The sequence below is a fragment of the Vigna angularis genome, chromosome 1 (genome assembly GCF_016808095.1).
Source record: "Vigna angularis cultivar LongXiaoDou No.4 chromosome 1, ASM1680809v1, whole genome shotgun sequence".
Classification (NCBI taxonomy): Eukaryota; Viridiplantae; Streptophyta; class Magnoliopsida; order Fabales; family Fabaceae; genus Vigna; species Vigna angularis.
The window spans coordinates 14,669,148-14,684,099 of NC_068970.1; the positions used below are offsets into that span (position 1 = coordinate 14,669,148).

The 14,952-nt window shown below is 33.6% G+C and overlaps 1 protein-coding gene across 2 annotated transcripts; it reads left to right on the forward strand.

Annotated features, from left to right (window-relative positions):
• Window positions 1-692: 692 nt before the first annotated feature.
• LOC108321151 (SNARE-interacting protein KEULE) lies at window positions 693-14,952 on the forward strand. 2 transcript variants are annotated; one of them, XM_017552822.2, is made up of 22 exons: window positions 693-884; window positions 1,026-1,193; window positions 3,078-3,136; window positions 4,986-5,067; window positions 6,287-6,365; window positions 7,184-7,234; window positions 7,327-7,423; window positions 7,519-7,551; window positions 9,601-9,726; window positions 9,842-10,033; window positions 10,126-10,209; window positions 10,291-10,389; window positions 10,502-10,578; window positions 11,706-11,802; window positions 12,712-12,837; window positions 12,963-13,058; window positions 13,185-13,310; window positions 13,384-13,461; window positions 13,869-14,062; window positions 14,329-14,419; window positions 14,504-14,593; window positions 14,682-14,952. In XM_017552822.2, exons 2-22 carry the CDS (start codon window positions 1,115-1,117, stop codon window positions 14,733-14,735), a joined length of 2,010 nt encoding a protein of 669 aa, XP_017408311.1. In that variant the 5' UTR covers window positions 693-884; window positions 1,026-1,114; the 3' UTR covers window positions 14,736-14,952. The 2 variants fall into 2 exon arrangements, with proteins under 2 accessions (XP_017408311.1, XP_017408315.1); XM_017552826.2 differs by having other exon boundaries at window positions 695-884; window positions 13,185-13,304.

The following is a 14,952-nucleotide window of genomic DNA, read 5'->3' on the forward strand; positions in this document are numbered from 1 at the left end:
CAAGTACTCTATTTCATGTTTCTCTTTCTTTTCTTTGTTCTTTATATTCGAATATATTTGATTTGATTATCTTACCTATATTAAATCTTAATGAATCTTGATTTACTATTTTTTTTTTGTTTTTCCGTTCTCACGCATCATATTAAAAATATTGATACTTTTTCATATATTATTACATGTTTGGAAAAAAAAATTGACCGCATGTTTTGATAGATTTGATTGTTGTTACTATTTTTCCCTTTAACATTTTTTAAATATGCATGTTTTTAAAATCTTTATAGTAACAAATAATTTTTTTTATTAAAATAATAAAAAACATTAATAATTAAAAGATCTTATTTTTATTTACATTTTTTTCTTAAAATCTTTTCATCATCTATTCCAAAGGCAAAGAAAACAAGGTTAAACATAACTGAATTTTCAGTCTTCGTCAATTTTTGAAGGATAAATTAAATATATACTTACGAAATTAGTAATTCTGTACCATTTCCGTACCCTACATTTTCTCAAAAAAGAAAACTAGAAAACGAAATGTCCACGCAGAAAAGAAAAAGGTAGTTGAGATGTTAAACGATGAGATGAGATAGGATGAGCAATCATATATTTTTTTTCCCTAAAAATATTAACAAATTGGGTAAAAAGTAAACGAATGCGACGATAACATGGGAGGCAGTTGTACACCGAGGCGCATGATAGCAAATGAGTTGGCGTTGGGGGTGGGTCCCACTGGCGGTTCAGCAACATGCGGTTCCGGTTCAGGACCTCGTCCTCAATCGGTCCACTCCGCTTCTGCGAAATTTCTTCGTCTCTCACCCTCGCCTTCTCGAATTGGAACTCCTTCAACCTTTGCACCGTTCAACACGTCATACTCTCTTCAACTATCGGTAATTCTGTTGCTTTGCTTCTATTTATAATTTTTCTCGTGAATTAGCTCCTCCGGTTTCCCTGTTTCCTTTCCCTCGCCGTTTCCATTTTAGTGAAATTGAACAAACCGTTTCCGTTTCTCCTGCTTTCTGTGCTCGTAGCCTGATCAGCTTCTCCGATTTGCCGGCGATCTCCCTCTGTTCGCGATCGATCAACGATTGAGGTTTAGGACACAGAGTCAGAGGTCGAAATGTCCGTGTCGGATTCCGATTCCTCCTCCTCCTCCTATGGCGCTGACTGCAAAAGCCTAAAACAAGTTAGCCGCGAGCGTGAGTACCTCTCCCTTCTCTTATCAATTCACATTAAGTTCCGAATCGCTTCAAGTATCTGTTAGCTAGTAGAACTTTTCTTTTTTGTTTGGCTGTCTTTTTCGCTTTTGGTTTTGTAAAGGAGGCTATATGGTGTTTGCTCATTGCGTATTTTGTTACTCATTGGTTCTGATCTCGGTGAATGCAAATACAATTTGCTCTTGGTGTATGTTCTATTTTTTTTGGGAGTGTTATCAGCTAAATGACAGAGTAGGTGAATGCAAGTCAGCAGCTGGTGCGTTATGGGAACTCTGCGAAGATTGTACTTAAAGGGGATCGGAATCTGCTCGAGAGCCATTAGTATTTAGTTTCTACAATTTTCTTGATTGGGATGAAAATCGCTGTTTTTCTTTTCACCTATGATTTTACCCAAGCTGCAAGAAATAGGAGGTCAATGCTAGTAGTCTCTTCGATACGATGTTCTCCTAAGTGAATGTAGAAGCCAATTGTCAAAGGATATTGCAACGGATATTATTAAGAATCGGACTTCTACATGTGAGACTAGTATGCTGTGTTATAATATGCATAGATTCATGGAAATATGGCTGACAGAAATGATCTTTATGATTTGTTGTGTTAAAAATAGGAACCATTTGAAGCTCCTTTTTGTTTGGGGAACTCCATCAACGTATCTTTTTTTTTTAAGCTGAACTGGTCTGAATAGCTTTGCTTTATATTTGATCGTATTTCTTATTGGATATTAAAATTTGTACTTTTGAGTTCTTTGGGATGTACACTTGGAAGCAAAATTCTGGTTCTTAATTCCTTCCCGTAATCTCCTTTTAGAAATTTATGCTCACCTTTGTATGCAAAGTCTTTCGTTGTTGGTTTTTGATGAACTCACTGACTTCTCTCTAAATGTTGATGTTATGTGTTTTTGCTTCAGTTTGAGACTTGTAGCCATTTATCTTTAGGCTGTCTAGCTGCCCGATATTTGTTGTTTAGGTTGTTTGGTAGTTTTTGTTCAAAGCTGGATCCGTTGATTGAGTTTGGAGCACTTTTTGAAATGCCATGTCAGGGGTTTTGGGAAAACTGAAGAGTGAGTTTTTTGGGCAGGTAGGTGAGAGTAGTAGAAATTAGAATTTTAAGGTGGCTTATGTTGCAAAATGAATATAGGTGATTACAAGAAAATATTGGTGTAGTATTACTGAGTACTGAACATCAGTTACAATGCTTTGAACACCTACAAAGAATGACACTGGAAGCACCAGTAAGGAGAGTAGGGTGCAAGGTTTGTAATCCTGTGAAAAAGGAATAGACAAAGACTAATTAGGGGAAGTTAATAACAGGAATCTCATGGTAAATGGTATCAATTTGGTCTTTAATTGGGCTGAATTGTGTCATGTGGTCCATGTAGCAGACTCGCTTAGTGGGATAAGGCTATTATTGTAGTGTGTATCTTGATGATTATGTTTAGAGAGGAATGATAGAGTTTTGGGATAATTTCTTGCTATTAACCATTTTGTCTCTATGGAGCAAAGAGCTTGTCTGAATCTCGGCTACACTGCCACGTTAATTTTTTTTACTCAAGCTTAAATTGCTTTGGAATGTGTATTTTGTATCCATTCAAGATAGAAGTGGTCTTCCTTATTCCTAGTGTCCTTATGGTATGCAGATCATAATTATTTTAAAGGGGTCCTTTTAGCAAACATGTACAGATATTTGAAAGGGGTCCTTTTAACAATACAGATATTTGAAATCAGTAATTCATTTGCAAGGATTGCATATTTTTGTAATTTTTCTTTCGTCGAACATTTTAATTGTAAAATGCTTAAAATTTAGCCTTGACCAGTTGCTTTCTGATCTGACTATTCTTAATTTCTGTTTATGATAAACTTTCTGCAGGATTGCTACATGAAATGCTCAGGTCAGCAAAAACAGGGGATTCAAAATCTACATGGAAGGTATAAGATGCTGTTAGTTAAATGAATTCTGCCTAAGTTTTTTTACTTCGCCTTAGATACAGACGAACCACCTTCTGTCTGTTTCGGCTTTAGTTTGGAGTTTCATTTTAGGAACTTATAGCAGAAATTTCATTTTATGATGTTGATGATTAGACAAGTGGTAGATTTAGCAAATCTATTAAGTATTCCATCTTGTTTGGACAGTCAATTAGCTAAATCATGTATTTGGAATGGTTTCTCAATTCATTTGATCTATAGCTATGTGCTACATGGCCAAGTAATTATTAGTCATCAGCTTAGCCTAATTTCAAGTGGGATCATTGTGGAAAATTTATCATTTTTCTGTACATTTTGTACTAGAATTAACTATTGAGCAGCAGAGCCTGATGACTATGCCTTTTTACTATATCATCTGTTGGGTTTAGCCAAAAATAAGAGGAATGATTTTGCAAGGAAAAAAGGGAAAACGTCACATTTGAAATCTTTCATCATTTGGTATTGTCAAAGTACAAAGGGTAAAGAAAAAGTTACGGACGCCGCATAAAAAAAGTGTTTCTTTCTAAATAGAAAGAAAAGTGTATGAAAGCTTCTGGAGATTAAAGACTGCAAAAGGCTTATTTATATCACAAATCATTTTTTTATTTAGAGATTTTATGTCATTTTACTCATATTTTGTCCGTTCACGTCCTATAAAAATCATACAGGAGGAATTCATTTTTTCACTCCTTTTCTTTTCTCTCACTTTCTTTCATAAACCAAACATAACCTAAATATATGTTCTTAGATAAGGGGTACATGATGAAAGCTTGCAGAAACTTATGAAAATGAGACATTAGTGTGTGATAGAGAAATGGAGGTTGAGTTTGGAGACAGGTTGTCTGCTATGATGGTTAGAGACATGATTTCATTATATTAGAGATATGATTTGATTATGTTAGAGATGTGATTTGATTGCACGAAATAGGGAGATATGATATGATAGGGAAATATCTCGCCCAACATTTCCTATTATTATATTCTTAGAAAGTGAATTATAAGCCTAATACAATCTCACAATACACAAAATGTATTTTTAAAGTCAGGTTTGCATTTACTTATGTTATAATTTGTCCTTATCTCTAGTCAATATGAGATTTCAAATATATATGTTGATTTTGTTCCTTATTATTGTGTCTTTTCTTCATTATACATAAGAATACTCATGTGTACAAAACACACAAAATTCATTATGTTCCTTCTTGGCTTCTCTCTTCTTAACATGGTGTTAATCTCTTTTGTCACTAATGTTTTGAACAATGACATTTAGTAGTTTATTGGGATGAGTTCTTTATTGTCTTTAATTTACCACTGTAAATAATAATTTTTTGGGATTTCTCTCATGTGTTTCTACTCGGCGTACTCTCCTTGTTATGTATGTAGAGTGGTTTTATAACTTTGTAATGTTCTTTCCTTTTAATGTATTTTTCTTATATGCCTTGGTATAGGAGTGTTAAATTTTAAAACCATTCATGAACTTTTATTAGACAGCATAATCTTTTGCAATAGTTGGTTTCATTACATGGCATTAAAGTGATGATGAAGTGGTCTAGAGTTTGATTGGTCTTGTGCATTTTTCATGCTTGAAGCTTAAAAAACCATAGTGCACGAGATTGCATTGGATGTAAAACCATGCATGGGCCTTCTCCTAATAATATAAGCTTTTGGGATTCTTGGTTCTTCACAGGGAGATTGACTTTTAATCCACACATTTGTTTCTTTTTCAAGGAACCCGCTTTAGCTTGAAAATGACTAAAATATCATGCTTCATTTGTTTACCATCTTGTATGGTTCATGAACTGCTTGCCTGCAGGTACTAATAATGGACAAACTCACTGTAAAGATAATGTCTCATTCTTGCAAGATGGCTGATATCACTGATGAAGGCGTGTCATGTAAGAATCACAAGTTTGATTTACCATTTTTGTTCTGTCCACTGTCAGTGAAAGACCTATTGATTTTCTACGATTTGGTTTTAATAGCATGGTTGTTGAGTTATTCTCTGATATTCAAATGTAAAATTTTTATTTATACTCCAAAGAATGCAATCTGAATATATGCTATTCAAGTTGTTAAATGTGGTTAATTTTCTGTTAAAAGAAAAAGTTACCTAAACAAAAAGAGTTAATAAAAAGAACAGTTGTTTCTTTTTTAGCTTCAGGATTTTGAGTCTACCAGTAATGACGAGACTGGTAAAGTGGTAAATACATAGATAGCAGGGTGATTCCATGTTCTTCTATTGTATTCATCTTGTAGAAAAATAATATAATTATAAATGAAGGAATGTGATTACACCCTTTACCTTGTTCAATTATGTGTGATATGATTCCTTTTTATATGACATTTGAACCGTGGGAGAAATCTGATCCTTCACGTACTAATTGCTGATATTACTTGTCATAACTCTTAGAGGTCTTTGATTGACAGAAAGAAACGCAGAGGAACTGGTTTCTTCTTTCTTTTCTTTTTGGAATTTATTGGGAGTTCTAATCGACTATTTGTTTTGAGGCATTGCTTTTAAATTTTTTTTTTGGAAGTGAGAATGGATTGGAAAGGAAATATATGAAATAAAATGGAAAGGGAAGGCAAAAAATGAAATGGAATGGAGTTGCCTTCCCTTTGTTTGGATAATTAACCAGACAAGAAAGGAGAAGTTAAGGGGTTGTAAAGTTTTAATACAACCATTATAAAAATTTAATTAATTCTACTTTGGCTCACATTCCAATTTTGTGGAAAATGTAGTTTAACAGATTCACTGTATTACATTCCCCTTCCTAAATTTTCTAACTTCTGAATAAGGGGATTGATTTCCTTTTCATTCAGCATTAACTGCCTCTGATTTTAAGATTTGATGCTATTTTTGTGCCGTCAGAAATTTAATTGTAACATTGATGTTTCCACCTTTGTTAAACTTGCAGCTTTTGTGCTTTAATTACACTTCTTGTTCAGCTATATGTTTTAATGAACTTCAATCATTCCGTTAAAGAACTATTTTTCTTAGCTATCAATATTGGATTTAACTAACATGTTTATGGAAGATAATTATTTCGTAACCTATATTTTGCATCACTAGTTCTAATTCTTGAACGGTGTAATATGTTTTTATATTTGCAGTGGTTGAAGACATATACAAGCGAAGGCAGCCGTTGCCCGCTATGGATGCTATATACTTCATACAGCCAACAAGAGAGAAGTACTTGTCCTTTGTCTCATGTTTGTGGTGGCATAGATACTGATTTGTCTTTAATTAATTTGAGGTTGCTCATGGATCAAAAACACAATAGAAGAGGACCTAGAAGTTGTTTTTTTTGTTGGTCTTTCATGGTTGCTTTTTGCATGATTTCTGTTAGTTCTACAGGAAAAGTTAAAGTTCCTCATGCTGAAGGTTATTGTTTAGCAACATGTAAAAAATACTTGTACAACAGAGATTTTGTGTTGATACTGGCCAAGAAAACAAATGGACAGATTGTGTTGTTGATAGTTTTCAGTTTTAGGATTAATGTACTGAAACTATAGTTAATTTTGTGGTGCATGTCTATTTTGGTATGTATGTTTCAGAGTTTCTTTTGAAGTATGTCTGTAATGTCTATACATATGCAGTTTCAAAGTTATTTTTGTTAGCATAACTTCGAATCTCTTGGTTGAAAATAACATCTCAGTGGTCATAGGTTCCTAAATTTGAGAGTATTATTTTTTTTCCTATAGTCTCTTGCAATTAACTCTTTATTTTATTCTTTATTTCATGAATTATATGGTATTTTTTTTTCTTATCTACAAAATGTATCATTTACACATAAATATTTTATTGTTATTCTTTCTATCACTCTGTCACTTTCTCTCCCTTTTTTACTGATGAGAAAATATAAAAGTTAAAATGAAAAATATTCTTAGCTTTTGTGGCTGTAAAATGGCTTGATTCAGCTTTGGTTGTGGTTTTAGTTAACCTATACGCAGTAGGCTTTTGTGAATTGTTCCATGCCTAATGATTTCTTTGTTCATTTTTGTTGGCAGCATAATTATGTTTTTGTCAGACATGTCTGGAAGGAAACCCTTGTACAGGAAGTATGTGACCTTTATACATCTCCAGTGAGTGCAAGTTCATATTGACATTTGCTAATTGGTTTTCAATCCTATTTTATTCTGGGTTTTTGTAGGGCATTTGTTTTCTTTAGTTCACCTATTGCCAGAGAATTGGTTATGGAAATTAAAAAAGATGCACAGGTGTTGCCTCGAATAGGTGCTCTAAGAGAGGTGAGATTTTTTTTTGGGGTCTACACGGAACTTGAATTTTCCCCCAAAAATTCAAAATTTTCTTATTGTCATTTTGTGACCTCATTTTGATGCAGATGAACTTGGAGTATTTTACCATAGACACTCAGGTATGTGGTTGTGCATTAGTAGTCAATTTCACTGCTTGATCACCGTAGTCTTCTATGACTGTCATCGTATATGACTTTTCATATGAATAGAATTACTGTCCTTTTGTTTTCATTGGGATTATATAAAAGAATTGAAAGGCTGTATTTTCTGATTGATTGATGTGTACAGGTGGTACGCAACTATATAAATATAAGGTTGGTTGACATAAGGCAAAAATTCAGCTAATCTAAAGTTGGATAAGTAGAGAGACATTGAGCTGAAACCGTGTGTTTCTGAGACTACTTTATTTATATTGAGAAAACGAAATCAGTATAATAAACAAAGGAGATATGTCATCCTCGAATAATAAAGATATAATACATGGATAAATAAAAATATTCCTAATAATACATATATAATTCATATATTCCTGATTCTAAAGATTATAAAATATATTCCTGATTATAAAAGATGTAAGCATCTCAATGTTCTTGATGAGGAGAGTTGAAGAGTTGACTTACTAGGCTCATTGTAATGACAATATCTAGAAGAGTTACAGTGAGGTAATTTAGCTTACCAACTAATTGTTTGGCAACAACTGTGTCCACAAATTTGTGTATATTCTTCCTTTGCAACCAAGTGAGCTTTATAGCTAGCAATTTTAACATTAGGTTCTGTTTTAAGAGTGTACAATAACTAACACCCAAAAATTGATTCCCCAGTTGGAAAAGGAACCAATTCCAAAATACCACTACTTTGAAGGATGAGATAAAGCTTCATGCGGAAACTTAGGAATAGGAATAAAAGATAACAAGGACATATTTCTAGTCGATGTGTGATCTCTAAAATACCCTTTTATGTCTAGGGCTAAATATCTTGAGTGTGAGACTATTTATTTGTAAGTGGTTTGATATGACACGATAGACCTAACAAACCTCATTAGTAGTTGAGCTATAGGAAATAGAGTGGCATTGAGTTGAAATTGTGTGTTTTTGAGACAACACAAGTGCTTATTTATACTGAGAACACGAAATCAATACAATAAATAGAAGAGATATGATATCCTCTGATAATAAAGATATGATAGGGAATTAATAAAATTCCTAATAATACATATATAATCTAGATATTCTGATTCTAAAATATTATAGAAGATACTCTTGATCATAAAAGATCTGTATCTTATTTATATAATTATAACATTTCTAAATCTGCAACACGACAGTACCAGAATCCGTGCCACATCTGAGCAGTTCCATCGCTTAGTAAGTTTCAAAATATATGACATGTTGATACGCAACATGTGTTTGTCCAATTCCACATAGCCATTGTTAAACTATAGGAATAGAGTTGATGAGCCGAAGCCTGTGTTACTAAGCTGGCATGAGTGCTATCTTTATATTGAGAAAATGGAATCAATACAATAAATACAAGAGATTTGATATTCACAAATAATAAACCTTTGTATTGGACAGATGAAATATTTTTATTGCTGCATCTGTAACATTATAAGGATTACTCACAGTAAGTAAATAGATGTTTTATCTGAGAAAATTGGAAGTACTATTAGATATTTGGGTTATAAATCCTATAGTGTGTGCAAGCCGGCATGAGTGCTATCTTTGTATTGAGAAAATGGAATCAATACAATATATACAGGAGATTTGATATTCACAAATAATAAACCTTTGTATTGGACAGATGAAATATTTTTATTGCTGCATCTGTAACATTATAAGGATTACTCACAGTAAGTAAATAGATGTTTTATCTGAGAAAATTGGAAGTACTATTTGGGTTATAAATCCTATAGTGTGTGCAAGTTGGCAATTTCAGTCATTCATGCATATTGCTTTTGCAATATCTCTCCACTAACAGAAACAAATGATTGTAGAGCTACATTGTTGTAACACAAAATTCGTGAAACCAGGTTCTTTCCCCTAAGGAAAATTCATTAACCTTCACAAATGTGTTTTTTAGGATTTATTTGTCAATCTCTTATGTCATCATCATCCCATTATTCTGTGTCCTCATTCTTTTGCTCGGTATTCTTTGTCATGATAATATAGGGCTTCATTACAAACAATGAAAGAGCTTTAGAGGAGCTATTTGGGGACGAGGAGAATAATCGTAAAGCAGTTGCATGTTTAAATGTGATGGCCACTCGAATTGCTACCGTTTTTGCTTCATTAAGAGTATGTAGTCAATGCTTTGCTCTTTGTGACCGAAATTCAACAATTGTAATTAATAATATTTAATTGTTCAAACAAAGATTGATAACCCTTCTATATTATGTAATCATTTTTATAGGAGTTTCCTTTTGTCCGTTTTCGTGCTGCAAAGTCCCTAGATGCAACCACAATGACTACCTTCCATGATCTTATTCCTACAAAACTTGCTGCTGGTGTCTGGGACTGTCTTATGAAATATAAAAAAACTATACCTAATTTTCCTCAGACTGAAACCTGCGAGTTACTTATCATTGATAGAACAATCGATCAGGTTTGTTACCTCCATTTTCCTGTCATGTAAATGTATTTTCAATAAAATGTTATCATATTGCTTATAACAGGGATGCTGTTCTGGATATGTAGATTGCTCCTGTGATACATGAATGGACATATGATGCCATGTGCCATGATCTGTTGAATATGGAGGGAAATAAATTTGTTCATGAGGTATTCTACAATTTCAATTTTCCCCTCTGAATTGTTATGTTCACTTTCTTGTTATGAACGTATATCTACTGTATTCTTAAGGTTCCTAGCAAGACTGGTGGTCCACCTGAGCGAAAAGAGGTTCTCTTGGAGGATCATGATCCTATATGGGTTGAACTTCGTCATGCACATATTGCAGATGTATGTTCTGCTTTCATTATTTGGTGTTTGTAGTGTTGGCGTTATTGTTTACTATTTAGGGTTCATGTCTTCTACTTACCAATTAGTAGCATGATATTGATGGCTTTGCCAGGCTAGTGAACGACTGCATGAGAAGATGACCAACTTCATTTCAAAGAACAAAGCTGCACAAATCCAACATGGTTCAAGGTCAGTCATAATTTTGTGGGAATTTTTCATTATTGATATATTGTGATCTAAGAGTATATTGATTTTCACCTAATTGTACTACTTCTGTAAAATATAGTCTAATTTTGTAATTCTTTTCCATAGATTTTTATGAGTTGCGGCAATATGAAAATTTTGTTGTTTTTGATGCATAATGGTCTAGCCATGGTAGAAAGAAACTCTTCTTTTTGTCTGTTTGTGTGCGTGCTGCTAAGGCACATACCAATGTGTTGATGCTTCTGTTTACCTATCTGTTAAATATTAGAGTCAGTAGTCGCACCTCTACTTACTACAAATATCTCATTTGAATACTATTTCACAATGATATTTAGACCATGCGAGTGTATAGTTTGACCAGTTTGAACTTGCTTAGCTGCTGTCCAAAATGTGGGTTGAATTGAAGCTCTAAGAGAAATACCTTGGTCACGCCTTGAACTTCCCATTGGACATTCAATACCTTTTTATTTTCTTTTACTGTTATTATTTTTTCACTCAAGCAGTTTTATCCAACATTATGAATATCTGAATATGTATTTTGGCATGGCCGAGTTGCACAATTTAAAACTTTATCATGAATGTCTAATAAAATAATTGTTGGAGAGAGGAAAAATCTAAGTTGAAAAGTAAACAGGAAACTAACAAAACTCTAATTTTCACCTTTCTTCATTCGTGGATGGCTTTTATAAAATCACATTTGTACCATTTATAGCATTTTTCTTATATTTTTATATCAGTTGACACACCTCTTCGTACATGAGCTCCTTGGGAAAAACATGGAGAATATACAAGCCCACTTTACCTTTTGTTAAGAATCAGTTTTTCTGTTTCGAAGAATAGGGATGGATGGATCAAACTTGTGACCAATTGCTTATAAAGGATTTGATACCAATCAAGGAGGGACCTATTCTTCTAAAAGCTAACATATACTGTACTGTAGTGTAAAATGGTCAAGTCCTTGATTTGAAAAATAACCTGACGCGTACTAATTTTCTTGCTTAAATAGTTTAGCCATTGTAAAATTTAACTAAGCCTAGATCTGTTGTTAATCTATTTATTCATTATCTAGTTGTTGTCATCATAAACTTCACACAACTTTGCATTTCATTTAGAGGTAGTGGTGAAATGTCGACAAGAGACTTACAGAAGATGGTTCAAGCGCTTCCACAATACAGTGAGCAAATCGACAAGCTCTCCCTCCATGTAGAGGTTAGTTCTGCTGTAATGCAATCAATAATGTCCTCTCCAAACAATACTATTGTTATATGATATATTTGCTTTTTAAAAAGAATGTGTTGTCTTCACTTGAAAGCTCCGCAAGAGACTTTCTAAGGTGTGCTAATGCATACCTTTTGGAATTTTTATTTTACACGTAGGTAATACCATATTTTCGTTGCATAAGTTAGTTGGGCATTTTCTTGAGTTTGTTTTTGCCCTTATTACCACCTCCTCCCTGTTTAGAGAAAGAAAAAGAAAGAAAAGGAAAGTGTTGCCGTAAGTAATGCCCTTTATTTATTTATGTTGAGGGCATGAGAATGTTAAATGGACGAGTGGCCCAGACAATGGACAAAATTTGGGTGATATTATTGGGGACTAGATCAAAATTTAAGAATTTTACAGAGACAAAAAACATTTAACCCTATCCAACTTAATAATTTCCTTTGTAATATTTTGTATCTATATGCAACAGCATAGAAGAAAAAGGTAACCTTGATTTGACAATTTCATAAGTAGTTTCTATTTTGAAAGCATTAAAGTTGTTTCCCAATCTAACTAGAGCTGGAAGTGTGAACATTTTACAGTATTGCTTAAAACTTGATGTCTATTCAAAATTTCAGTTGTTATCTTGCAGTAAATAAATGAAGCAATAATCTTATTCTCGCCAGGATATCCTCCTACATATTAAGATTATGGTCAAAGAGCCCCCACCCCCCACAATACCCTTCTGCATAATATTTGCTAAGTTTAGATATCTGCCCATTTCTGATTTTTTTTTTTCCTTTCAGATTTTGCCATTAGATTTTAATTTGCTAAATGCATTTATTTTATTATAATAGTGGAGTGGATTATGATTATGAGTTTCATACATGTGTATGAATGGCGAGCTTCTTTGGCCAGATTGCAGGAAAAATTAACAGAATTATTAGGGAGTCAGGGCTTCGGGAACTTGGGCAGCTGGAGCAAGATCTTGTTTTTGGAGATGCAGGAATGAAAGAAGTGATCAAATTTTTGACTACAAATGAAGTAAGTAAGATGGTAAATAAAAAGGGTTTACCTTCTACTGTGTTAGTGGACGGGATAAGGATGTTTTTACTGTTGAAAAATGGTCGTGAAATTAGAAATAAAACGTTGCTTTTCATTTAATGCAGGATACAACTCGTGAAAATAAGTTACGCCTGTTAATGATTCTCGCGTCCATTTATCCTGAGAAATTTGAGGGTGAAAAGGGTCTGAATTTGATGAAGGTGCAGTTTATCTAGATTTGGCGTCAACTATTGCCTCCTGCTGTTCATTTGATGACAAATAATAAATACTGTTTATCAATGATGGTACCGTGCAATATTCTTGTAACCTTTCATATGCTTTTTCAGGTAGCAAAGTTGACAGATGATGATGCGATTGCCATAAATAATTTGAGAATGCTTGAGGGAGAACCTGATACCAAAAAGACTCCGATAAGTTCTTTTGCTCTGAAGTTTGATATGCACAAGGTAAAGGTAATTTATAGTTTAAATTGTGTGATTTTTCAGTGATAAGTTATTTCTTTAAAGTGTCTCTTTATATTGTCAGAAAAAGCGTGCAGCAAGGAAAGATCGTTCTGGCGAAGAGGAGACATGGCAGTTATCACGTTTTTATCCCATAATAGAGGTATGGAATGATTTGAAAATTTCCCCCACATAAAATGTATTATTTTTTAAATTTTTATGGGGAGGATGTAAAACTAGGGTTGAACAATCTTCTTTCCTTATTTATTTATGAACTTTTGGCATGATAAGTGAGCCTATGATTTTTTTTATAAGGCCTAAAGGATCAGATGTAGTTGGTTATTTAAGTATTTCTACAAGCCAGGTTTTGAACAGAAAGGGCACTTACTCAGCTATTGGTTATTTTCTATTATGCCTCACGGCCTGAGTCTCACCGTATTATTAAGAAAATGAAGGACACCGTATTTTCGTGCTATGATATTTTATAATGTTATCTTTATCATGATTTGGTTGGCTGCTGTTAAAACTTTCAGAGCCTCATGTGGTGCCTGAATGGTTCACATTTTTCAGGAACTCATAGAAAAAGTTAGCAAAAATGAATTATCGAAACTTGACTATCCTTGTCTAAATGACCCAAGTCCAACTTTCCATGGTACACCATTAGCTGGACCAATAACTCACAATCCTCCTGCTCATTCGATGAGATCAAGGCGCACACCAACTTGGGCTAAACCTAGAGGCTCTGATGATGATGGATATTCAAGGTTTTACTTTCCTTTCCTTATTACAAGTCATGAATATGAATAGTTCTAATGAAATCAGTTAATTTTTTTTCTCTTCGTTTATGAACCCTGGTCTCTTTTTGCCACCACCGTATTCTTCCCATCTTTTGAGCTCTGAACTTGTGTTAGATACGAGTTTGCTATTAGATGATATGTAAATGACTAATGATTTTCTGTTGGAATTGCAAAACTAGAATCTACCTTTTCAAAGCGCAAATTAATTGTAATATTTTTCTGTTGGCCTATAGCGATCCGGTGTTAAGACATGCATCCAGTGATTTCAAGAAGATGGGGCAACGAATATTTATATTCATTGTTGGTGGAGCGACCAGATCTGAGGTTTGAACAGTGCTTTGATAAAAAAATTGTTTTCACTCTTTTTCTTTTCAGTTTTTCTGGTCTGATGAGATGTTTAATCATCAGCTTAGGACTTGTCACAAGCTTACCGGTAAGCTGAGGAGGGAAGTTATTCTGGGCTCGTCTAGTATTGATGATCCTGCACAATATATTACGGTATTGAAGTGTTTACCTTTTTCTTCAAGTGAAGAGTGTTCCTTGTATTGCAATTTTGTATAATTGTATACGGCCTTTCGTTTTGTAGAAATTGAAGATGCTAACAGCACAGGAACCTTCATTGGATGATCTCCATATATGACTTCGCAGATGCACTGGGAGATGATATTCTGCTTGTCTAATGTACGTGTTGTAACCATATTGTTTATTCTTTTAATGTAACAAATTCTTTGGACATTTGAGCTGTGGTATAGCCAAGCCACTGACTGTTAAAAAATGTGCATATGTTAGGAATTTTCATTGGTTAGAAACAGTTTGTTTTTGAAAAAAATTCTGGTAAATGCTATTCCTTGGAGCCA

What these genes read in the sequence shown, in the direction of transcription:
- LOC108321151 (XM_017552822.2), top strand. Translation starts at nt 1,115, where the DNA reads ATGTCCGTGTCGGATTCCGATTCCTCCTCCTCCTCCTATGGCGCTGAC. An exon ending in GTCATGCACATATTGCAGAT is followed by an intron (nt 10,390 to 10,501) that starts GTATGTTCTGCT and finishes TGGCTTTGCCAG; the next exon opens with GCTAGTGAACGACTGCATGA. An exon ending in TTGATATGCACAAGGTAAAG is followed by an intron (nt 13,311 to 13,383) that starts GTAATTTATAGT and finishes TTATATTGTCAG; the next exon opens with AAAAAGCGTGCAGCAAGGAA.